Source organism: Delphinapterus leucas, chromosome 21 (genome assembly GCF_059928025.1).
Source record: "Delphinapterus leucas isolate spDelLeu-1000000601 "Yukka" chromosome 21, BTC_Dleu_Yukka2, whole genome shotgun sequence".
In the NCBI taxonomy this organism is placed as follows: Eukaryota; Metazoa; Chordata; class Mammalia; order Artiodactyla; family Monodontidae; genus Delphinapterus; species Delphinapterus leucas.
In genome coordinates, this window is record NC_143149.1 from 12,021,665 (window position 1) to 12,045,604 (window position 23,940).

Here is a 23,940-nt window from a genome sequence, read left to right on the forward strand (position 1 = left end):
CCCTGCTGACGTCCTGGGGGATGCTGAGCTGTCTGCCTGTCACTCACTTCAGGGAGTGTTTCCCTCCTTGACCCTCTCAATTCTTCTTCAGCCCTGCCTCGATAACTTTTTCTTACCTTGTGACTCTGCTGGGGAAGGCCTGGGAGACTCCTCTGTCCTTGCCTCGGTGACAGACTCAGCTGGTTGTCATAATGTAGGAACTGAATTTGTTCTGAGAGAGAGGGTCATACTGATACATTTCATTATTTTCCTTTTAAGAGTGTAAAAATGCTGCTGTTTTATTATTTAGGAAGGCATTGGGTGACAAACCTGCATTATCATGAACATGAACAGTTCGGCTGAGAACATACTGGAGCATCGTGGCTTCCCACCACAAGGAAGCCCGTAAGATGGATACTGGAATATATCCATTATTATTGGTGATGATGAGAATTTAAGAGTCACTGGCCAGAGTTCTTAGAGGTTGTCTGGCTTTAACAGAGTCTCTATTTGATCTGCCTAAATATAATATTTGCCTCTGGGTAGCCTCTGTTACTAATATTAATATTACTTGGTTCTTTGATTTACTGAAAGAACCCGAAGCTTTGTTCCATAAATCATTAACCACGTGAGCTTGAGCAGGTCACTTAGTCTCTCTGAGCAACATTGCACTCGGCTAATTTTAATGCCTATAAAATTTCCCAGGTAGATTATAAATGGCTTGAGGGTAGGAAACATTTTGTTTACTGTATTGTCTGCTTCTCACATGCCAGGCTGATGCTTTGCCCTCAGTAAGGACTGAGAATTGCTCTGTGCTTTTGTGGCCCAGTGATGTGGAAGCCTGTTTGGGGCCCTCTGGCTATAAGCACGCCCAGTTCCTGAGCTGCCAGAACTCCTAGGTTCTGACGTAAACAAAGCCAGGATCTGGTGTTCTGGTGTCTGGTTTTCTGAAGGAGAATGGCCATAACTCAGAATTAATCTTGGGGACCAGGCCTCATGCCCCGGGGCCCTTGGAGTTTGATGCGACTTCCCTTGGGCCAGCTTGAGCTTCTGCTTTACTTTGGCTCCATGTGGAGCTTACACAGCCCTTCTCCTCCTAGGTGGTCCCGGAAACCTTCATGTTTTCTTGCCCAGAAAGCTATTTCCAAATAAAATTCAAGACCTACCTAATGCCTGATCCCACAAGTAATAGATGCTGTTCTTTCCTTCACTACATTGTTGCTGTCAGTTCAATTGGTTAATTCAGTCACATCAAAACTTAAGACATTAGCTCTTTCCCATTTGGTTGCATTGCTGTTCTATTACCATTGGGGGTTTTATTTTAAAGTTACTAGCGATTCTGACGAGAAGGTAAGTCTCAAGGGTTTATGCATATGTTGAAAACGCTTTTTCTTCCTCAATTCTGAATAAGACGCGGGTTGTGTTCTCCTGAAACCTGTTTTCTCCTCCAGCTTTTGTTTTATGTGCTTAATGAAGCTAATAATGTCTTGCTTAATTTTCCAGTACGTTGAGACAGTTGTTTATGGTTTTGTGGTTAAAGCTGACGAGTAGCTGATGTTACATCTATCATAAGTGCAGACGATGGGTGAAAATCAGAAGTACATTATATGTGCAGTGCAGTTTAAGATGGCAATTTTATTTTTATCTCAAACAAGAAACTTCAGGCAGAAGAATGTGGAACTACTTCCCTTTTTGTCCTGACAACATTTTTTGTTTCGTTTTGATTTATTTATTTATGGCTGTGTTGGGTCTTCGTTGCTGCACGCATGCCTTCTCTAGTTGCAGCAAGCGGGGGCTACTCTTTGTTGTGGTGCGCGGGCTTCTCATTGCGGTGGCTTCTCGTTGCGGAGCACGGCCTCTAGGCGCGCGGGCTTCAGTAGTTGTGGCACGTGGGCTCAGTAGTTGTGGTGCGCGGGCTGTAGAGTGCAGGCTCAGTAGTTGTGGCGCACGGGCTTAGCTGCTCCGCGGCATGTGGGATCTTCCCGGACCAGGGCTCGAACCCACGTCCCCTGCATTGACAGGCAGATTCTTAACCACTGCGCCACCAGGGAAGTCCCCTGACAACGTTTCTTGTTCACCTTTTTCTTCTCTTCTACAGCTTTTTACATCAGAAAGGGGAGGAAAACGTCCCCCCTTCTCTATCTGTTTTTCATTTTTCTAGTGTGCGCTGTAACAATACCCAGAGTAATCATGCAACATTTTTTAATAGGAATATGGATTCTTCATGCCAACATCAGTTGTGTTCATAGTTTACCTTGATCTTGTGCTTATGGTCAAAACAGCCAAGTGTCATTTCCCTTGTGAACAATCCCGATCGTCCTCACAGCGCCACAGAGCAAGTTATTTGATTCGGGTGGTCATTCTTATTGAATCAGGAGTTAACTTGACCATTGAGCATGAAGCTCTAGAAGCAGTGACATCTGGGGTCAGCAAAATTATGAAACCGGTGAAGGTTCCCTTTGCTGCGTTTTCCTCCTCCCGCCCCTCCCAGCCCCGTCGCTTCTGGGCCCTGGGTGCTGCTGGTAAGTGTGTTCAGAGGAGAACCAGGTCAATGCCGTGCGTACAGGGCCAGCCCGGTGAGCGCCCCGTGTATGCTGTAGACTCCATGCAGACCCTGAGCGGGAAACGAGTTCATGGTGCACAGCTGAAGAATGTGGGTGGGGGAAGCCGAGCCCTGCCCCCTTTTCCTTGGCGATGCTGTAGTCTTGAGGGATGGACTTGGCTGTGGTACTGCGTGGCCTAGCCCCTGCCCTCTTTTCTCCCCTCTTCCTTCCCTGATTGGCTGATCCCCAGTTGCTGCCAGCCTAGCCTGGGGACAGCGTCTTTACGCAGAGGAACGAGATCTAGAATAATGCACTTCCGGCATCATTTACCAGAGATTTTTTTTTTTTTCCGGTACGCGGGCCTCTCACCGCTGTGGCCCCTCCCGTTGCGGAGCGCAGGCTCAGCGGCCATGGCTCACGGGCCCAGCCGCTCCGCGGCATGTGGGATCTTCCCGGACCGGGGCACGAACCCGTGTCCCCTGCATCGGCAGGCGGACTCCCAACCACTGCGCCACCAGGGAAGCCCTACCAGAGATTCTTTAAAGGAAGCTCTCGGGTGTTCCTCCCGCCACCTCACACAGGCAGGCACACGTCAGGGCTGACCGCCCACGGCCCTCTGCTTTTTAAGCTTCTGTGTACTTTGACCTTCATCCTTTTTCCGGTAGGTAGGTGTGCTTACTCAGATGTTAAAGGTGGGGAGGATAGATGAGGCAGATAAGAAGTAAGTGTAGCATCCGCTGCCGCTGCCCCGGGACCGCCGCTGCCCCGGGACCGGACCGGACCGGACCGGACCGGAGCCTCACACCAGCCATCACGCCCATCCCTGGGGGGTTAGTCCCGACCGTAGCCCGCCTCGTGTTTTCCCTTGCTTGGGGCTTCTGACTACGTGCACAGCCGTTATTTCATTCTGTCTTATTTTATTTTAGTCTGGCCAACTTGAAGATCGAACTGTCGAAACTGGACGGGGAGGCCTGGCCTGGGGCGCTGGACACTGAGAAGGAGAAGCTGATGCTGATTAACGAGAAAGAAGAGCTTCTGAAAGAGCTTCAGTTCGCCACCCCAGAGAAGCGCACCCCGGACGAGCTGGAGAGCCTGGGTGCTGAGAGGCAGCGGCTGGAGAAGGAGCTGCTGTCGGTCCGGGGGGCGCCCAGCCGAGCTCTGGCCGAGAGGTGCGTTCCCCTCCCCGGGCCCCAGGTAGCTAACCCGTGGGGGGCTCAGCTGGGCCTCCAGGCCGTTCTCCCTGGTCTGCGGAAATCTCAGAGGCCTCAGCCCTTAGTGGACTGAGGACTTCTTCCTGTAGAGCAGTAAAGCACACCCTGCTTAGTCCCCGTGGTTCCTCTACGCTTTTCGGGAACGTGAAAATGCCTGAGACAGATGTTGAATAACTAAGGAATGTTGACAGAAAACCAGGAATGCAGTCCATCGCCGAACGAGGCTGCTAACAGTGGCTGTAAACTATTGCACTCTGATAAGAGAGATTATCTGGACTGTTAGAGCGGCTGAAGCTTCCTATTCTGGGTTTATTACTCACAAGAATGCAAACGTTTATTGCTTTTCATTTCACAAGGAAAAGACAACTTGCTCCCTTTGATATCTCAACAGGTCACAAAATGTTCACTTGGGTTTTGTTTGTCAATTGAAACCCTCCTCTGAAGCAGGAGAAAATATAAAGGAAAATGCTTTAAGCAATTTTCTCACCTTTCTGTGGGAAGGTGTAAATTGATCACTTAATCTAAAAACTCCAGTTCTGTAGGCAGATCATCTAGACTCTTAAGCAGGGAACCCCTGTGTGTGTTTGCCGTGAGGACACCTGCACAGCAGCCCTGTGTCCAGGCCTTGCTGACTAATGGTCAGACACCTGTTTACCTGTTTCAGCCATAGACCGTGTGGCCCTTTAGAACCACTGCGCATCCATCTTTTAGGCCAACAAGTAAGGAGCAGAATGAAGGGAGAGAGATTCACATTTGCGTAACTTCAAGTGACCTGGGAATAAGTTTAAAATACCCACCCATAATCCAGTCACTTTTTTTTTTTTAACTTCTTGCCTTCTTGCCTTCTAATTCCTTGTCTCCTATAAATGTTTAAGGTTGTGTGTCAACATAATATCAAAACATTTGAAAAGTGCGGTGGTGGAGGAGACGGGGGAGGGAAGAACCTCTGACATTCCTGGGGAGGTATTAGCGTGAGCACTTGTTTAACCGTGTGAGTTAAAATGCTGCTGGAGATAACGCATAGCTACAGCATCACAGCTTTAGGGAGCGTGAAAAAGTATCAAAGGGGGAACCCGCTACAGATGCCATCCTTTCACCATCTTAAATAATTCTCATCACCCACCTGCCCCTGCTTCTCCTCCCCTCCCGCTCTGACGTCTCTAGAAGGTGTCAGCAAGGCTGGCCAGGTAGGGAGCCATCCGACCAAGACCACAAGGAACAAAAAGAAAGGGCGAGAAGGCAGAATTCAGTTGTTTTCCTGAATGACCTCCATGTTGTATGTGAGTGTCTGTGTCCGTGTTTCTTAAATTCCTAGGATAAACGTTTGATAATCATCAGCAAATAGGATGAAACGGTTTAGCTTTGTGTGGCTCGTAGATAAAACACCAGTGACCCTTTGTGTTATGTCGCCCTTAATAAATGTCATGTAATTATGCCTGTGTGACGTACGGACATCTGACATCTCAGGGTCCTACTCTGCAGTATCTGAATCCGGGAAGGGCCCTACCAGTGGACTTCAAAGTTTTTCTGGGAGAGAAAGAAAACAGGCATTTGTTTTTTTGTTTGAATCAGCTTTTACAGGCATGATGTCTTGTCTGTTTTTTCTTTTTTTGGCCGGGCCACGTGGCATGCGGGATCTTAGCTCCCCGACCAGGGATAGAACCCGTGCCCCCTGCACTGGGAGTGCGGAGTCCTAACCACCGGACTGCCAGGGAAGTCCCTTGTTTGTCTTTTTCATTAGGACTGGAGCTTCAAAAATGACTAATGTAGTAACGTTAAAAATATAGTTTAAGTGCCTAGACTTTGGCTTTTATACTTTTGTTTGCACACACATAATAACTGTCAGAATTCCAGCAGAAACAGTAGGCTTGATCTCATCCGGAAGAGGAGCTATAAAATATTTATACAAAATAATTCTCTATCTAGTGAGATCCAGCCGTGGGGTTTGAGTCGCACAGGGAGTAATGGGGGTTTGGATGGCCCCTCTGACTTACGACCGTGCATGGGCCCACGTCCCACAATTGAGATCTTAGCAGGAAGGGAAATGTGTATGTTTCATATTTGTGATATGTTGGCTGTCTGAGTCATTTGGAAGGGTCAAGTCATTTAGCATTACAGAAAATGGACACCAGCTTCCTCTCTGCTGTCCACGGCCAAAAGCAGAACCCCATGATAAAGCAGGGTAAGGCTGAGGGACTCACACTTTCTTGCTGGAGCAGCTTGCAGTTTTCTCACCGCTATCCTTGGCTGCAAAATGGCCCAGCATTCCCTGTGCAAGAGAGCAGAACCCCTGCGAAGTGCACCCGGAGTCCTTTGTTTCCCAGTGGGCACAGCACGGTGTGGCTTTGGGCTTTGTTGGTGGTGGTGGTTTTACTTTACTCCCCATATGCTCTCCCCGTTTCCTACCCTTCACCAACCTCATCGTTTCTTCCCACTGCCTGTGTATATTCCTGCTGTGCTTGTCGTTGCTTTTGAGCTGAAACGGGGTCATCCCCCCAGCCAGAAGGCCCGAGAAGCCCTCTGCAGGCAGTGTATTTCCTCGGTGCTCCAGCAGGAGGTCAAGGGAGACACCTCTGGGAACTTGACATTCACTGTGTCAGACTTAGTTTCATCGCAGAGCAAACGGTGCTTCACCGACCCCAGACCCCCTCCGTTTCTTCTCGGTACCTACACGCCTGTCAGACAAGCACTTGCTGCTTCCCCCAAATTATCCTGTTTTCCACTTACATTGTGGGTTTCTCATTATTTCAGGGGTGGCCTCAGGCGAGATTCTGAGTCATTGCTGAATTTTGGTCTCTGAAGGAGCTAAACTCACATGAATTTTCAGCCGCTGTGTGAGCTCCCAGAGTCCCCCAGCTGTGCCCACCAGCCCCGTCCTCAGTGTCGCCTACTCGCGGGACCGCCCGCGGAGACGGAGCTCGCCCCCTAGTGGTCATAAAGCGCATCGGGAAAGAGAAATTGCTCTCAAATGAAAAAAAGACTTGTTACACATCCTTCTATTCTTTCCTTACAGTTATTGAAATTCCGTAAACTCTGTGCTTTTCTATGGCTGATAAGATCTTAACATTGCTCCTTCCTTTTTCACAAATCTTAGGGGTTTTGCCTTGCATCTTGCCAGGGTGTCTTGTTTCTTAATCATATGAATGTTTTTGCCACTGATTCTGAAAAAGTTCTTATAGCAAGTGGGCGGGGGGTATGAGTGTCATATATTTTTTAATGGAAAAGGAACTTCTTACTTCTGTAGATGACATGGAGCTTTCCACCTCAGGGCACCGAGGGCAGAGGTGGAGGGTGCAAGGGCCCCCTTGTCTTGCCCAGGGCAGCTGGGCAGGGGTGTGGAACAGCGGGACCGTGGGAGGGGTCTTTCGGGGTCAGGTTGAAGAGGTCTTTCTCACCCAGGAGGAGTAGCAGGACGGGGGCTGGAGAAGGGTGAGGAGAGACAGGGGCGCACCCTCCTGAGGGGGCTGACATCTCAGCAGTTTCTTCTAGTCCCTGGTCCAGAGGAAGTGGGGGAGGTCATTTCCCAGGAAGGATACCAGGAACCAGCTCCCACTGGGAGAGGCTCTGATTCCATCAGAGACAGAAGGTGCAGTGCTTGACAGAGGACAGCCACAGGGTTGCCGGCAGGGTTTCAGGGAGACACCTCTGGGAACTTGACATTCACTGTGTCAGACTTAGTTTCATCGCAGAGCAAACGGTGCTTCACCAACCCCAGACCCCCTCCGTTTCTTCTCGGTACCTACACGCCTGTCAGAAAAGCACTTGCTGCTTCCCTCAAATTATCCTGTTTTCCACTTACATTGTGGGTTTCTCATTATTTCAGGGGTGGCCTCAGGCGAGATTCTGGGTCTTCGTTTCTGTGCGAGGGTTTTCTCTAGTTGGGACGAGCGGGGGCCACTCTTCATCGCGGTGCGCGGGCCTCTCACTGTCGCGGCCTCTCTTGTTGCGGAGCACAGGCTCCAGACGCGCAGGCTCAGTAGTTGTGGCCCAAGGGCCTAGTTGCTCCGCGGCATGTGGGATCTTCCCAGACCAGGGCCCGAACCCGTGTCCCTGCATTGGCAGGCAGATTCTCAACCACTGCGCTACCAGGGAAGCCCCCTACTTTTTGACATTCACTAGACCTCCCCAGGGTCTTCTTTAAGCTTCTTCCAATGACGTGATCTAGACACCTGCAGGGAGGGGACCGGGGAGGGGCGCCGGGCTCTCCAGGCAGCCTGGGTAGAGGAGGGAGAAAGAGCCCGAGCCTGCCCTCCGGGAGCTTAGGGTTCAACTGGGGAACACAAGCCAGGCCTCAGTTCAAGGCAACCGGGAAAGGTCTGGAAGGGCAGCACCTGAGCCATTGCCAGAGGAGGGCCTGGGGGGACCATCACATGTGACTGACTGGAATGGGAAAGATTTGGATTTAAATTTCAGCATGAAACACACTGTGTTGCTCTGAAGCCTCCTTACCACACCAGAAAAGCCTTCATTTGTGTGTGTGGGACTTGGTTTTAAAACTTACTTCAAAAGTATTGCCCCGGGCTTCCCTGGTGGCGCAGTGGTTGAGAGTCCGCCTGCCGATGCAGGGGACACGGGTTCGTGCCCCGGTCCGGGAAGATCCCACATGCCGCGGAGCGGCTGGGCCCGTGAGCCATGGCCGCTGAGCCTGCGCGTCCGGAGCCTGTGCTCCAAAACGGGAGAGGCCACAACAGTGAGAGGCCCGCGTACCGCAAAAAAAAAAGTATTGCTCCTGTATCAGGAGACATGGGTTTTAGTAGATTCGGGGACTTTCTCTGGACCTTTATGTACCTTCTAATTCAGTTAATCTACTTTGAATTAATATTTTTTCCTGGTTGAGTTTTTGTTTATATTTAGGAGATTTTAAAAAAACGTGGTGGTTTTCTGGGTCCCATTCTGCTCATTTCAATGATGTCTAAAACTCCTGACACAGACAGTATGCTTGATATATTTTAAAATGGCTTACTCAAGTACACAATTCCATAATACTCAGATTTCTTTTTCTAAAAAATCCTCATAAAAACTTGTTCAGCTGAATGTGGATGAAATTTCATGAAAATCCAGTACAGGTGATGAGAGGTGCCATCGATGGGAAAGGAAATCACTTTTATGTCTTTTTCTTGCTTAAACAGTTAAGCCCAAATTAGCTCACACTGGCAATATGGACTAATTTGTTCCTTCATCGCCAAAATTCTCATCAAAATAAGATTGGAATTTTTATCACTAACTATGATTTTGGAACAGCCCTTACCAAGTTCAGTACTCAGATGATCTTTTCTAATTCCCCATTATTGCAGTCAAGTGTTTTAGTAACGGAAGCTCAAGTCTCAAGCCTGCAGAAGGATCTTTAATGTTTGTTCGGTTTTTTCGTTGTTCTTTTCCTCCCCACTGTCTTCCCCTAACTTGTAAGAGCGTGAGGTTTTCTTACCCATTTAAGAAAATTTTGGACTACCAAAATTTCACAAGTTCTCAGTAATGCCGGCCATTTGGTGCAGCTCTCCCCCTTCGCTCAGTGGCCGTGGACGGCTCTGCCCACTTTCCTTCTGGCAGGTGGCTCTGTTTTCTCTGTGTCGAGTTCATTTGGATCTCACAAGGGGAAAATAATAAGGATCTTTCTTTTCTTTCAGAATCTTTCTTTTCCTGCTTGATCATAGTTCTGTGAAAATAAATTCATTTCTTTTTCTTGTCTAGATTGAAATTGGAAGAGCGAAGGAAAGAGCTGCTACAGAAACTTGAAGAAACTACTAAATTAACTACATATTTGCATTCACAACTTAAAAAGTAAGCCTGTTTGGTTCTTGAGGGGAACATTTTTCTTGACTGCATCCAGGCATGTTGTAGTTCATCTTTGATTACTTTTCTCTTTATTTTCAATGACTTAAAAGTAGGAAAATCGTTATACTAATACAATTAAAACTCGGATGACCAAATTTAAAAATGCAGGAATTTGGGTTTGGTTTATTTTTGTTTCATGAACCCCAAGGTCCTTTTTGGAACATGTTTAAAATGTGTTGGGAAGAAGATGTATTTCAACTATCAGGACATACTTAGGAAAATGACACATTTCTCCACCTCATCCCTTCTTTTAAAAAGGGAAGGTGGGGGAGATTTGCCTGAAAATATACATCCTGAAATATACATAGAAAGAGGAGGAAGGCGAGTGAGCCCAGGGGCCTTTGTCTTTAGAAGCTGGCCTCTTCCTTTCTCAAAATAAAAAGTTTGATTCTTTAAAAGTAGAGTCACTGCATTAACCCTTCATGCTGTTGGGTTCATTACACCTCCCTCCCACTTCTGTATTTTTTCTTAGTCTGCCATGGTGCTTTTTTTTTTTTGCGGTACACGGGCCTCTCACTGCTGTGGCCTCTCCCATTGCGGAGCACAGGCTCCGGACGCGCAGGCTCAGTGGCCATGGCTCACGGGCCCAGCCGCTCCGCTGCATGTGGGATCTTCCCGGACCGGGGCACGAACCCGTGTCCCCTGCATCGGCAGGCAGACTCTCAACCACTGCGCCACCAGGGAAGCCCAACTTCTGTATTTTTTAATTGCATAGTTGCCTCTGGATATTTATGCAGGTAGATTTATCAATAGGTATTTGATCGCTTTGTAAATTTTTTGTAACTTTTGCACAAGGGGGATGATTTTTAATGAGTAGGATTGCTGCTTAAAGAGTCTTTAGAGAGTCAGGTTGGAAGCATTCACGAATAAGCTTGGAAACGTGTGGGGTGACAGCAAGTTCTCTTACCCCGGTCGTTGACTCTGCTCTTTGGTGTCACTGGGTTTCTTTCCTCTCGGCCCGAAGGAGCCGGCAGGGGTCTCCACATCGTCCCGGTTTTTACAGCTGTGCTTTCCCCTCCCAGCCTCTCCGCCAGCACGCTGTCCATGTCGTCCGGGAGCAGCCTGGGCTCGCTGGCCTCCAGCCGGGGGTCTCTGAACACGTCCAGCAGAGGGTCCCTCAACTCCCTCAGCTCCAGCGAGCTCTACTACACCAGTCAGGGCGACCAGCTGGACCCGGATTATCAGTATAAACTGGACTTCCTCCTGCAGGAGAAAGGTGGCTACATTCCTTCCGGACCCATCACCACCATCCACGAACACGAAGTGGCCAAGTCCCCCAGCCAGCCTGGCCGGAGCGGTCCCTGTGTGGCAGCGGCCGCGGCCCCGGGCCGCGCCCCCGCCCTGCCCGAGGCCCCCACGTCCGTGGCATCCCTGTCCTCCCGGTCCTCCCTTTCCTCCCTGTCCCCACCGGGCTCTCCCTTGGTCTCAGAAGGCACGTTCCCCCTGTCTCCCCACGACGTCGTCCCTCTCCATCACTTCTCTGCTGACCTTGAGGACTGTGAATTGAGCAGCCACTTTGCAGACATTGGCCTCGGAGAAGATCAGCCGTTGCTGGACTCTGACCCGGGAGGAGCGCCCCCGTCTCTCTCAGAGGATAAGGACCTCACCGAACGCACCAGGGCGCTGCCGCATGAAGGGCCTGCAGGTAAACGGAGACCCTTGCTCTCGCGCATCCCTCTTGACCATTTCACGGAGAGTGACTGGAGATTACTTTTCCCACGGAAACAAAGGGTATATGTCCCCCTTCTCTTTCTGCTGCTCTTTTTTCATTTTGGCTTCATTTGGGAAAGAATGTTTATTAATAAACGTACACATTTTCTCTTGATCAAACGCAAATCCCCTTCCGTATTTGATAGATTTAATCATCGAGCATCCACTCTGTTGTGTAGAACCCCACTGTGTATGGCATCTGCCCGGGAACACATTTTGTGAGCGTACTTCGTGCTTGCAAATAGGTTCTGGTTCCGAAATAGCAAGAAAGGGAAGAGGACCTTCTTTTCAAACTTGGCCTAAAACAGATGAAAACCAAGGCAATTAGCATACCAGCTAATTAGTACCAAGGTTCAATGTTTAGGTTGCTGTGGGAATTCTATATAAATAACGATGAGTTTTGTTTCATGCCGGACTCTCCCTCTCTGCGGAAAGTTAATGGGGAGAAAGCCGGTTCCCATGCGTGGTGTCACCCTGCCCTCTTGTGGCCACGGTACTAGTTGCAGCCCAAGAAAGCGCAGTGGCCTGAGTCCTTACTGCTGCATCTGTGCTCACAGAGACCCAAACAGAGGGAGAGTTTAATACTTGTAATTGTTTACCGTTGCGAGGCAGAAGGTTTTACTATACTAGATGTGGTTGTAAGGAGAACGGGATGGTACCTTGTTTGGCAGGTGATCGCAGTTGGGCTCCGAGGAGCCAGCCCCAAACCAAATGAGAAACAAAGTCCAGTGCTGGTCCCAGGAGGCCTGCTCAGAGCCACACAGGCCCCTGCGCGTCCACAGTGCAGGAGAAGACAGGCTCTTTAGAAGGATTTTCCTGCTGTTTCCGTAAGCATATTTATTTTGTACTTTTGGTCCTAGGAATTCTAGGTATTGATTGATTGGCCATTTCAGATGTTTAGAGAGGTAGAGGGATCCATCTCGTTTGTGTGGTTTCAAATACTGAGGACTGAGCCACCGCCTGCCAGTGGCCTGGGGCAGAGACAGCGTAGGAGATGCTGTGTGGTTTGCGTGCTGCCCGCCTGGCAGGTGCCAACAAGTGATGTGTTGTTGGAATAATAACCGCAAAGAAAATAGCACTGGAGCGCTGCTTACCTAATGGCTCCAGCAAAGCAGAAACCTGCCTTGGGGCCTCGCGCGCGGCCCGGTGCGTGCTGCCCCTGAAGCCAGTCCGGACTGCCCTCGCATCGCAGTGGCCCCGTAGGCCGGCCGTGCTCCGGCGAGCCCGTCACCGGGTCTCTCGGGCTTGTTGTTCCTCACCTGCGAAGTGGGCACGAGGCAGCATCTACCTTGTGGGGTGCTGGAGGGGTTAGCGCTCTCATCCTGCCTCTGAAGCACCCAGCCGTGCCTGGTTCTCGGCACTCAGCTCACAGTAATTAATGTTAACTGTATGACACTAAGGAATACAAAAACTCTGCTAAACCCAGTTCCTGTCACAAACCACTGACATTCACGAAAGGAGGACAGAGCAAGGGAGAAAGAAGGAAGAAAGTGGAGTGGTTTTATGCCGCTCTTCTGTGCTTTGGACCTGAGGGATCTTACAGTTCTTGAGCATTTCAAAGCTGTTTTTGCTCTTCATGTACTTGGAGTGTTCTCTAGTGACCACCTGTCCACATTCAGTCAGTTTGGAGGGGCCGGTAAATGAGGCTGCATGCTGGTGAAGCACGAGATGAGGGAGAGAACCTCCCAGGGTCTGCCCCGCCTGGCCGTCCTGAGGCACCGACGTCCCTGCGCTTCCCGCAGCGTCCGACGCCTCGCTCCCTACCCTTGATCTGCTCCCGTGTCTGTCTGAGGGGTCTGTGCCTGCAGAATGGTATCTCCAGAGTGTCTATGAAACAACGTTTAACTTTTTAAATGCACGTTAGTTAGAACACTGCTGTTGAAAAGTCACACTAGGGGAAAATATATCCAAGAGCTTTGTTTGCAAGCAATATTCAGTTTCACATGTGAAAACAACCGAAAGCATATATTTGACCCTAAAGACTAATTCTCTCCAGGTCAGGTCAGCGACACTCGGTCCATGGGGGGGATGTCTGACCTTGGCATGGGGGCAGGTGGCTCATGATATTGACACTGGTCACCTGTCAGTGCTCTAGACTCTTGTTCAGCTAAAGTTGAGTTCCTTTTATATACATTTGACTGTCCAGCACCAGTCCCTGCTGGATGGCAGAAATCAAGTTGGAATAACTCGGAAGTCCTTCCGCAGTCAGTCTCTGTCATTGTCAAAGTCAATTTCAGGCTGCTGTGGTCATTCCTGGGGGTAATCAATAAATCATGTCATCACCTTCACCCCTCACAAAGAGGGGTGGGCGGAGAGAAGGCACTTCATCATGGGGGGCGGGAAGCATTCCCACTGCCAGAAATAAAAGGGAAAATGCAGCAATCAGTCCTGTGATCTGAAGCCTTAAATTTTAAACATATTAACAAGATGTAAAGTCATGACTCAGAAGGGGGGCGAAAAGCATACCAGTACTGATCCCGATCGCCTGCCTGAGGATGAAAGAACGCCATGGGCTTGTAGCTTATTACACAGGAACACAGCTTAAACGAGGCTCCCTGCTCTCTGCAGGTTGCCGGGGTATGAATATGAGTCAGAGATCAAAAGTTAAGTGGTGGTTGGTGAAGATTCAGTAGCACAAAGTTTTTAGTGGTATTAGCCAGTGAGGAATTCTGTACGTCAAAGACTCTCTCTTTAATTTCTATTAGAGCAGCAGCTCAGGAGAGGGAGCCTGGAGAGAAGGGGTGAGCAAAAGAGGAGGAAGCCTTTCTCTCCACTGAGCGCTGGAAGCTCTCTTATAGAAACGTCTCCAGTACTTGAGGGAGGCAGACAGCTTCTCACCCGCGACTGCGTTCTCTGCAGTGAGTGCCGAGGAGGGGAGGCAAGGGGCCCTGGAGAAAGTGTGCAATGGACCCCTTCCCTTAAAATATCCAGGACAGAGGAGCAGCCGATTCTTTCTCAAATAACTGGCATCCCAGGAACCTTATAAGTCGCAGTGCCTGGAACCCTTCACTTCTGTTGATTTGAATAGTAGCATCCTTGATTCTCAGGTCGAAAGTTCGTTTTGGATTCCTCAGAACCAAACCATGTGTGCATTTTGTACTTAACTTTTTCTAATTAGTGCTGTCACTCTCCCCTCCCTAGATATGGAAAAATCATTACCCAAAAGAAGAGGAATCCACTTGCTTGGGGAGAAAACCACTTGCGTGTCGGCTGCGGTCTCGGATGAGTCCGTGGCCGGGGACAGCGGGGTCTACGAAGCTTTCGTGAAACAGTAAGGACCCAGCACGGTGCCCTCTCCGCGCAGCCGGGCGCGGGGTGACAGACCGCGAGCGCACTGCCCTTATTCCACTCTGTGCAGGGGAAAGGGCTGTAGGCATTAAAGAAGTGGCAGGCTGAAAATTCCAGGGATACCAGAACATCCCATCAGCAGGGAAATGAGGACCAGGCCGATATGCTCAAAGGCAGCCGAGCCTCTTAGAGACGTAAACTCGTTTTTAATGAGAGCGTTGCAGGGCTTGCCCAGTGCCTGTTTGGCGCGTCGTGAAGCATTTCGTGTATGCAGATTTCAGAAAGCCTGGTGTATCTGGGGTGCCATACACCCCGGGGAGGCTCTGGAAGCCCAGGCACCAGAAAGTCATTCCCCTCAAGGCCCAGACGCAGACTCCTCTTGACAAGGTGAAGCAAGACTTTTACAAGTGAGCTTGCAGTGGGGTCAGGCCCACTGGCTAGTAGAGGAGTGCTGTTTTTTGTTTTGGTTTGTTTTGTTTTTAGCGATGCCGTGTGGCTTGCACAGTCTTAGTCCCCTTCCCAGGAATGGAACCCGTGCCCCCTGCTTTGGGAGTGCAGAGTCTTAACCACTGGACCCCTAGTGAAGTCCTGAGGAATTCTGTTAGTTCAGGTTTCCATTCAGAATCAGTAAGTGGCAGACAGCAACCATAGCTCTGCATGTTTCCGTTCACGAACGTTCACCTGCACCTGCTGTTTCCCTGCCCCCAGGCCCAGTGAAGTCGAAGATGTCCTGTACAGTGAGGAGGACGTCGCCGTCACGGAGACGGCCCAGGTGCAAATCGGACTCAGGTGCGGATGTGCGCAGGAAGGGGCGCGTCTCGCCTCCGTGCGGTGACAAGTGGCCCATACTCTTCCTTATCTCATCAGCTTCTCTTTTGACAGATATGATGCAAAAAGGTCAAGTTTCATGGTGATTGTAGCACAACTCCGAAATCTTCATGCCTTCCTCATACCTCACACTTCAAAAGTGTAAGTAAAATCAGTGGAGGACAAATCAAAGAACTTAAGATTGTCCATATGAGAATTTTCCATCGTAATGTAGCAATTCATCCAAGTGAAGATGTGGGAAAGACATAGCAGGGCTGACTGTGTCTTAATTGGCACTAGATAAAGGCGAAGAGGGGGTGATATGGGCCGATCCCCTCCTTTGGTTTTATGAACCATGCAGGGAGGAGGGAGGGCATATGGGGGAGTGGCTTGATCACCCCAGAGAGCCCGCTTCCCAGCACTGAGGTTAGGGATACCTGTCAGTAGTATTCAGGGAGGACCGGCTGGTGATACCATTCGTGACTTCCCCCTCCTGATAAGTATGCTGAGATCTCGGAGCACACCGTGGACAGCCTTTTAACCTTCGACTGGCCTGTCAGGGAAAGGACAGATCCGCCAGGGATTGAATGTGTGAACAGGGAGAGCCAACCCGCAAGTCCAGGCAAAACTACAGAATCCCCCAAGAACACGAACTTGCATGAAGCCCCTGATGTCAGGATGGGGCTGCCGGCAAAAGTCCCGCCTCTGCCAGAGCAGGGCGCACGCAGGAAGTCACAGGTGGCCTCCAGAGTGCGATGCCAGGCCTCTGCTCCCGGCTGCCCTGCGGTCGCTTGTCTGCCCGGCCTGACCCTTCCTGAGCGCATGGCAACGTGTTCTTAAACCCGTAACGAAAGCCTTGGCCTAAATATTGACACTGCTCAAGACGACAACTAGCATGAAATATCCTCAGAGTCGTTCTTTCTTTCTCCTAATGTCAAACCTTTTTTTTTTGATTATTAATGACAACAAGCAGAGTTGATGCGTCAGCGGGTTGGCGGCGGCCACAGGGTCTCTGTGAGTGACCCCCAACCCCCTCCCCAGCAGCAGAATGAGAGGAAAAGCACCCCAACTTTCCTTCCCCTATGCCTTTGGTTCCTAACCCTGTAAAATCTCACTTTCTTCACTCGGAACCATTTGAGGATGGTGTAAGTGGTTAGGCCATCGGGACAAGGTGAACTGAGTCTGGAAAAACAGAACATCCCGTCCCTCCCGCCCGCCTCTCTAAAATACCTCCCTTTGTTGCTTTTCCATGAAGGCAGGGAAAGAAGATTTCTTCTGCTGCATCTCCAGCCTTAACGACTGTGGCCCAGGGTCCACTAGGTTTTTAATGCTGAATCTCCATAATCAATGTTGATACAAAATATGGAAATAATATGGCCTTCCTCAGTTCTTCATGTGAATTTACAGTTTTTATAATTGGAGAAAGATGCTTTTTAGAATATGAATTAGAAAGCCTGGAAATGGGGGAGTGGGGAGGGATTTAATGGGTGTTCTCTTTCTGGTATTTAAAAGAAGATACCTCATGCTGTTTCCAGGAATTGTCAATCCTCGTGTAATGCGTGCTCAGAAAACTCACTTTTAAAGTAGTATTACTACCAAATGTAAGGTAGATAGCTAGTGGGAAGCAGCCCCATAGCACAGGGAGATCAGCTTGGTGCTTTGTGACCACCTAGAGGGGTGGGATAGGGAGGGTGGGAGGGAGACGCAAGAGGGAGGGGATATGGGGACATATGTATACGTATAGCTGATTCACTTTATTATAAAGCAGAAACTAACACACCATTGTAAAGCAATTATACTCCAATAAAGATGTTAAAAAAGAGAGTAAAAAAAAAAATAAATAAATAAAATAAAGTAGTATTAGAAGTTATTATCTCTGACTCTTCCTCAAAATATGACAAAGCATAAAACGGTTTGTCATATCTGAGACTTCTGAGATGCTAGGCAGTGCTTTTTTTGAACTTTTAAAATTCATCTGTTTTAAATTTTCTTAACAATGTGCTACTAGCGTTTCTTTTCCTCTAGTAGGATAATGTGTTCCATTCCTGGGGAATGACCATCAGCAGTTCTTGTTTAATATGCAGGATGAGTGTTCTTTGGGACAAAGTCACCCGTGTCTACTTGGTGTGTTCCTGCTTTCCCAGGTTCAGGTGGCAGTCACTGTGGAATGGTCAGGACACGGGCAGGTGGGACGTAAATCTGTCTGCCCCATGGTCTTCGTCCCTCTCACTTCCCTACCACGTGCCTTTGCTGCAGCCCCGGGGCGGGCGGCAGGCTCGGCCTTGCACGATCGGAGCACCGGCGGGTTAAGAACAGAGCCTCCGCGCCCCTGAGCATGACGACCATGGTGGCAGCAGAGCTTTGGGTTGAGATGAAGTCCGTGTCCCTGTGCTTCTCTCCCAGGCAGATACTTTCAAACACCAGCTGTGAATCCAATATAATTGAACCAGTGAAATCCATTTCATCCTTGTTCTTTGCAGATACTTTAGAGTTGCTCTGCTTCCCTCCTCAACTGATGTCAGCTGTCTGTTTCGAACGAAAGTCCATCCAGCCGCGGAGTCCCTGTTATTCGGTGATGTGTTCAGAGTGGCCATCTCCCAGACAGCCCTGCAGCAGAAGACGCTGAGGGTGGATCTGTGCTCTGTCAGTAAACACCAAAGGGAAGAGTGCCTGGTAGGACTTTTCATCATCTCCATCATCAGATAACACTATCGGATATTCTGAGAATAATTTTCTAGTTGTTGTTTTGCCAGCCTCGATACTTCTACCGATCTGCCCAATGCCTCAGACACACCCAACAGTGGCTTCATTTTTTATCTGAAGTAGTGATTTCTGGTTTCTATTCTCTTATTCCAGACCTTCCAAATTTGCTTAGAAATTATGATTCTCTGTAAAATCTACTTTTTATTTCTAACCTTTAGATAAAGAAGAACTTTGGCCTCTGTTATGACCATCACTGTGGAGTATGCTTATTATTCCCAATACGAGTCTGGTGCTGGGTGTTTTGTATACATTATCTCATTTAATCCTCTTGACAATCTTATGAAAAGGGTATGATGACCCCTATTTTCAGATGAAGAACTGCTTAGAGAAGTAATGCATCCAGGGTCACACAGCTCATCAATGATGGATAGCTATCAAAGGGACATCCCACACCTAATTGACTGCTACAGATTTAAGCAGGACACTGAGTATAGTTCCTTCATTCAGCTCGTTCTCCCAGCCATGGTGTTAGAGCTTCTAGGAAGCCTTAAGTGTTACTGTTTAGAGCAATAGGATATTTAAATACTGATGCAGAAGACTTCACACATAACTAATAGCAAGTTTAACACATCATTGCGCACAGTGGCCAGAGCAGCATTACATAAGGTGTTCAAACAGGTGTCTAGAGGTGTGCCCAGGTGTTCAAGAAACACTGCAGTCTCCAGTTGAAACCCGTGTAGTCCTAGGGTCAACCGTAATCCCAATCTAAAATCCAACCCTGGGGTTCTTTTGTGGTCCACTTATACACAGATTTTTTTTTTTTTCACTAAATTCACACTATAGTACTACATGATCCGTGGTTGGTTGAATCTGGGGATGTGGAACCTGACACGTGGAGGGCCAACTGTAAAGGCAGACATGGATTTTCGACTGCAGGATCGGGGGTGTTGTTGGCATCCCTAACCCCACACTGTTCAAGGATCAGCTATATTTCTTATTTAGTCACACCGGAAAATATAAGACATTGCCAAGTTTTTAAAAAAATCCACCAGTGCTATATATCATGAGTATTGCTTTTTTTTTTTTAACTTGTCCAGTAATCTTAATTATATCAGAGGGAGCAAATATGAATTGAAACATTTTATTTTCTCTTGTTTTTTCTTTTTTTCCTTTCATTTCACATAGGCGGGAACTCAGATCAGCCTGGCAGATTTACCCTTTTCCAATGAGATTTTCACTCTGTGGTATAACTTGCTTCCTTCAAAGCAAATGCCGTGCAAAAAGAACGAAGATGAAACTGAGGATTCAGTATTTCAACCAAGCCAGCCACTAGTCGATTCTATAGATTTGGTGAGTCAGAGTTGGAGAAACACATCTCATTAAGGCCTTTGGATCTGCAGCCCATCTGAAATTAATCTTTGTGCAAGGTTTGAGGTGGGGTCAAGATTGTTGTTTACCCATATGATAGCCAGTTGACCCAGGATTGTTTGTTGAAAATACTTCCTTTCCTAGCTGCACTGCAGTGTCACTTTTGTCATAAGTCAGATATCCTCTATGTGTATAGTCTGTTCCTGAACTTTCTATTCTGTTCCGTTGACTTAGCCATCTATCTCTGTAGACAGTACAGTCATCTATCTCTGTAGACAGTACTATGCTTTTTCAAAGTGAAGGCTTTCAATAATTCATCATTTGGAATGGTTTTTCTGAGGCTGTTTACAGGTAATTGCTATCAGATTAAGGAAGTTTCCTTCTCTTTCCAGTTTGCTAAGAGCTTTATTATGCATGGATATTGAATTTTATCAAGCATTTTTACTGTATCTCTTAAGAAGATTACGTGGTTATCTTCTTAAGATTATTCTGTTAATGTAGTGGATTATACATTGATTGACTTTTGAATGTTAAATTGCCTTTGGATTCCTGGAATAAAACAGACTTCACTGTGGTGTATTTTATATGAATTTTTATACATATTCAATCATAGAGAATATTGAGATTTGCATGTGTTCCGTTTTAGTAAAAGTTCCATGTGCTCTTGAAAAGTGTGTATTTTCTGCAGGTCAAGTTTGTTAATTTTACTTTTCAAATCTTCTGCATTTACTGATTTTTCAATTTGCTTATTTTATCAATTATTAAGAGGTATAATAAAATCTCCAATTTGTGATTATAAATGTCTCTTTCTCCTTTTAGTTCTATTAATCTTTGCTTTATGTATTTTGTATCCAGGCTATTAGGTGAATATAAATTTAGCATTATGTTGTATCTTTCTGTTCAACTTGCCTTTTTATCATTATAAATTATCCCTCTTTATCTCTAATAACACTTTTGTCTGGTATCAGTAAGGCTGTATCAGTTCTTTTTTGGCTAGCATTTGCATGGTTCACCTTTTATTATTCTTTTACTTTCAACCTTTCTGAGTTCTTATATTTAAAGTGTTTCACCTGTAAGCAGTACATAGTTGGTTTTGATTTCTTATCCAGTTTTTAAATCTTCATCTTTTAATTGAAATATTTCATTTATTTACACTTAATGCTATTAGTGATATATTTGGCTTTGAACCTGTCATCTTACTCTTTGTTTTCTTTTAGTCCTATCTCTGTTTCTTTTTTTCCTTCTTTTGGATTAATCAAGTATTTTTAAATTTTGGTTTTTCCTTCTCTTAGACCATTAGTATTACAGTCTTTTCTTTTTTGCTGTTACCCTGATTACATCATGCATCCTTGACTTAGAAACTGTCTTAAATTAATGCTTTTGCTTTTTTTCAGACAGTGCAAAGATTTTTTTAATTGAAATATATTTTAATTAATGTATTTTTAATTGACATATATACATTAATATGTATAAAATGGATAACTAATAAGAACCTGTATAAAACAATAAATAAAATAAAATTCAAAAATTCCAAATTAAAAAAAAGCAGCTGTTGGATTGCCTAATGTAAAACTCATGGATGTATAATATTCTCTCCTGTAAGATTACTTACAAGAGAAATAGTGCTAGGGAAAATAGGTAGATGCAATGAAAAACAAATTAGGACTCAAAGTGAAATGTGTAAAAATTTAAACAGCCTGATATTTTAAAATTTCTATATAATAAGAAGGCTTCATTGACGTGTGTGTGTGTGTGTGTGTGTGTGTGTGTTTAAGAAGCAACACTGCCCAGTTGGTCCAACAGTGTGGAAGAATTGACACTGATACACCATCAAACAAACACCTTTCTCAAGACATTTTCATTTGCTCCATCCCTAAAAAAGAAAAGAAAAAGAAAAGAAATACATTATTTTTTTTTGATATGCAAAGATTTTTAAAGACTTAACTCCATGATTCCCTTTCCTCCTTGTGTGCAATTATTGGTCATATATTTTAGTTACATTTATTCTAAATCCCACAAGACATTATTATTATTGTTTTATTGACAATCAGTATTTATTTAGATTTTCCTATATCTTTACCCTTTCTGATATATTCTTTTCCTTTCTGCATTATTGTGCTTCCAGTTTGGGTCATTTTCCTTACGCCTGGAGAATTTTCTTTAGTATTTCTTTTAGTACAGGTCTATCGGCATCTTTGTTTTGATTTCATTTGTGAAGGACTTTTTTTCCTGCATATTCAGAATTCTAAGTGAATAATTATTTCTCTGAACACATTAAAAATAACATGTCACCTGGTTTCCACTGATTCTGTTCAGCTGATGGAGGAGTCTAATTGTTGATCCTTAAAAGGTATTACATCTTTTTTCTTTCACTGTTTGTAAAATTTCCTCTTTTTCTTTGATTTTCAGCAATTTCACTCTGATGTGCTAATGTGTTTTTCTTTGTGTTTATCCTAGGGAAATTCTCCATTGTTTCATCAGTTTTCTTGAACATATTAATTATGAAGTTTTTAATTCCTTTTCTAAATAACTGTAGTATATGGATCACCTATGGGTCTGCTTCTTTTGCTTCTTATTTCTCTTGGCTTTCAGTCATTGGGCCCTGTTTCCAGTGGAATGCTGGATATTATGTATGGATTGTAGAGGATCTGGCTGATAGCTTCCTCCAGAGAGGATTTAATATTCTTCTGGAAGGCAGATTACAATATGGGCAGATCACCTGGATCACTTGAGGGACCTGAATTCCAATTTTTCTCTCCCTAGGACCATGAGGCAACTGAGGTATCTGCTTACTGTTTAGCCTCCTAGCAGCTGGTTGTGCTTTCTCAGCTTCTTGCTCTGCACGTATGTAGCTTAGGAAGGGCAAATGTCCCAAAAGGAATATGGTGCAGAACATTGGACTCACTTCACAGTTCATTTTCTCTGGCCCTTTGAATGCTGGCTACCTTGTCGCCCACTCAGTTTTCATCTCTGCATCCCCCCATCACTGTCACAGCCCTGGGCAGCCACAGTCTGTCAGCCTGTGTGCCTCACCGCTGGAACTGAGACATGCCCCCCAGGGGAGAAGAGTGGCAGTGATGGTCCCTTCACCTCCTTGCGTTTTCCTTTGCCCTGGGATCTTGGTCCTCGAGTGCTAATTGCCTTTGTTGCTCTCCATTGCTTTAAAACAGCTGGAATTTTTTGTTTGTTTGTATTTTGCTTTTTATTTTACTTTATTCAGCCTTCATATTTATTCTCAGCAGGAGAATTGGGTCTCATACCTCTTCTTTTTCACAACTAGAAGCATAAGTCCCCATCCGATAAGTTTTTCAATCATTTCTTGAAGTATATGGTGTTCATTGCCCTGTGTTTTACCTTCTCCAGGATGCAGTGTCAGCCTTACTTGCAAGAACATCAGCTGAGCTGTTGGCTGTGGAACAAGAATTAGCACAAGAAGAAGAAGAACCAGAGCAGGAGGAAGAGCAAAGGGGTCCAGATGGAGATTGGTAAAACAACGATTTCCTTTTGCTACCGGGATCGCAAAGAGGATGTGTTTAGATTCTCAGAAGAAACTTTCAGGGAAACCTTTATAGGTTTAGATCTTATTCTGGAATTAATGGAAAGTAGCGCAGCTTCAGGGGACTGCCCCTAGGGAAAGTCTTTCCTTGGTCATTAGAGACTTGAAAGGGGTAGTGGCGAGTTTGCGGACAAGCACATGAGCGAGATTCTTTGTTCTTGCTTCAGTAATCTTGACACTATTTCTTGGGCTTTTTTTTTGGTTTTAAGTCTAAACTACCTATTTCGAAGGGTATGGTAGTTTATTTCAGAGTCACAGATAAATTTAAAAACTGACTCTTTTTTTGCAAATGACCAGAAGTACCATTTAGGCTCTGGGAAGTCAAAGCAGATACTTCGAAAATAGCTTCTGAAGAGCTCTTTTTCTGTTTGTGGCCACTTTCACCTTCTTTTTCTGTTTCCTTCTCATTTTCCATACCTCATTGTTTTTAACAAAGGAAAAAAAGGTTATTATAGCGTTTGTCTAGATTCACATACGTATAAAGAACTATCGTTCCAGGTTTGCACTGTTTTCTCTAAAACAAATTTTAGTGAATGCATGTTTTTTTAGTATATATGTAAAGTCATTTGGATTAACTTTGTATGTATTGTTGCTTATTCTGTTATGTTTGAACTACTGTTGACACATACATGCATATACATATATAGCATCATTTGTGTTTATGTGTGTATATATAAAACTTCTTACACACTTAGAGTGACAAGATACAAATAACAAAATTGTGGACATTTGGAAGGAACAGCTTACTATAGTGATGTGCAAAGCAGATATACTTTGTTCTTATCAAAAGTCCTTTATAGTGAATAAAGTTCAGAGCACTGAAAAAGAAAAGTAAATATGAGAGTGATTATGAGGTTCATCATATCTTGAAATACTGAGCCTTCCTTGCATATGTAAAATACGCAACTTGTTTCACCCACATTTCAAAAAATGCACTTAGAAC

At 46.1% G+C, this 23,940-nt stretch overlaps 1 protein-coding gene across 1 annotated transcript in view; it reads left to right on the forward strand.

Moving 5' to 3' along the window:
• The window catches only part of WWC2 (WW and C2 domain containing 2), a 164,209-nt gene that overhangs the window by 122,563 nt on the left and 17,706 nt on the right, over positions 1-23,940 (forward strand). The window contains exons 9-17 of the mRNA XM_022570913.3: positions 3,449-3,691; positions 9,422-9,511; positions 10,588-11,210; positions 14,417-14,546; positions 15,272-15,352; positions 15,446-15,532; positions 17,851-18,043; positions 19,259-19,423; positions 22,805-22,926. Of these exons, the coding sequence (XP_022426621.1) occupies positions 3,449-3,691; positions 9,422-9,511; positions 10,588-11,210; positions 14,417-14,546; positions 15,272-15,352; positions 15,446-15,532; positions 17,851-18,043; positions 19,259-19,423; positions 22,805-22,926 (1,734 nt within the window). The remainder of the gene's footprint in view (positions 1-3,448; positions 3,692-9,421; positions 9,512-10,587; positions 11,211-14,416; positions 14,547-15,271; positions 15,353-15,445; positions 15,533-17,850; positions 18,044-19,258; positions 19,424-22,804; positions 22,927-23,940) is intronic.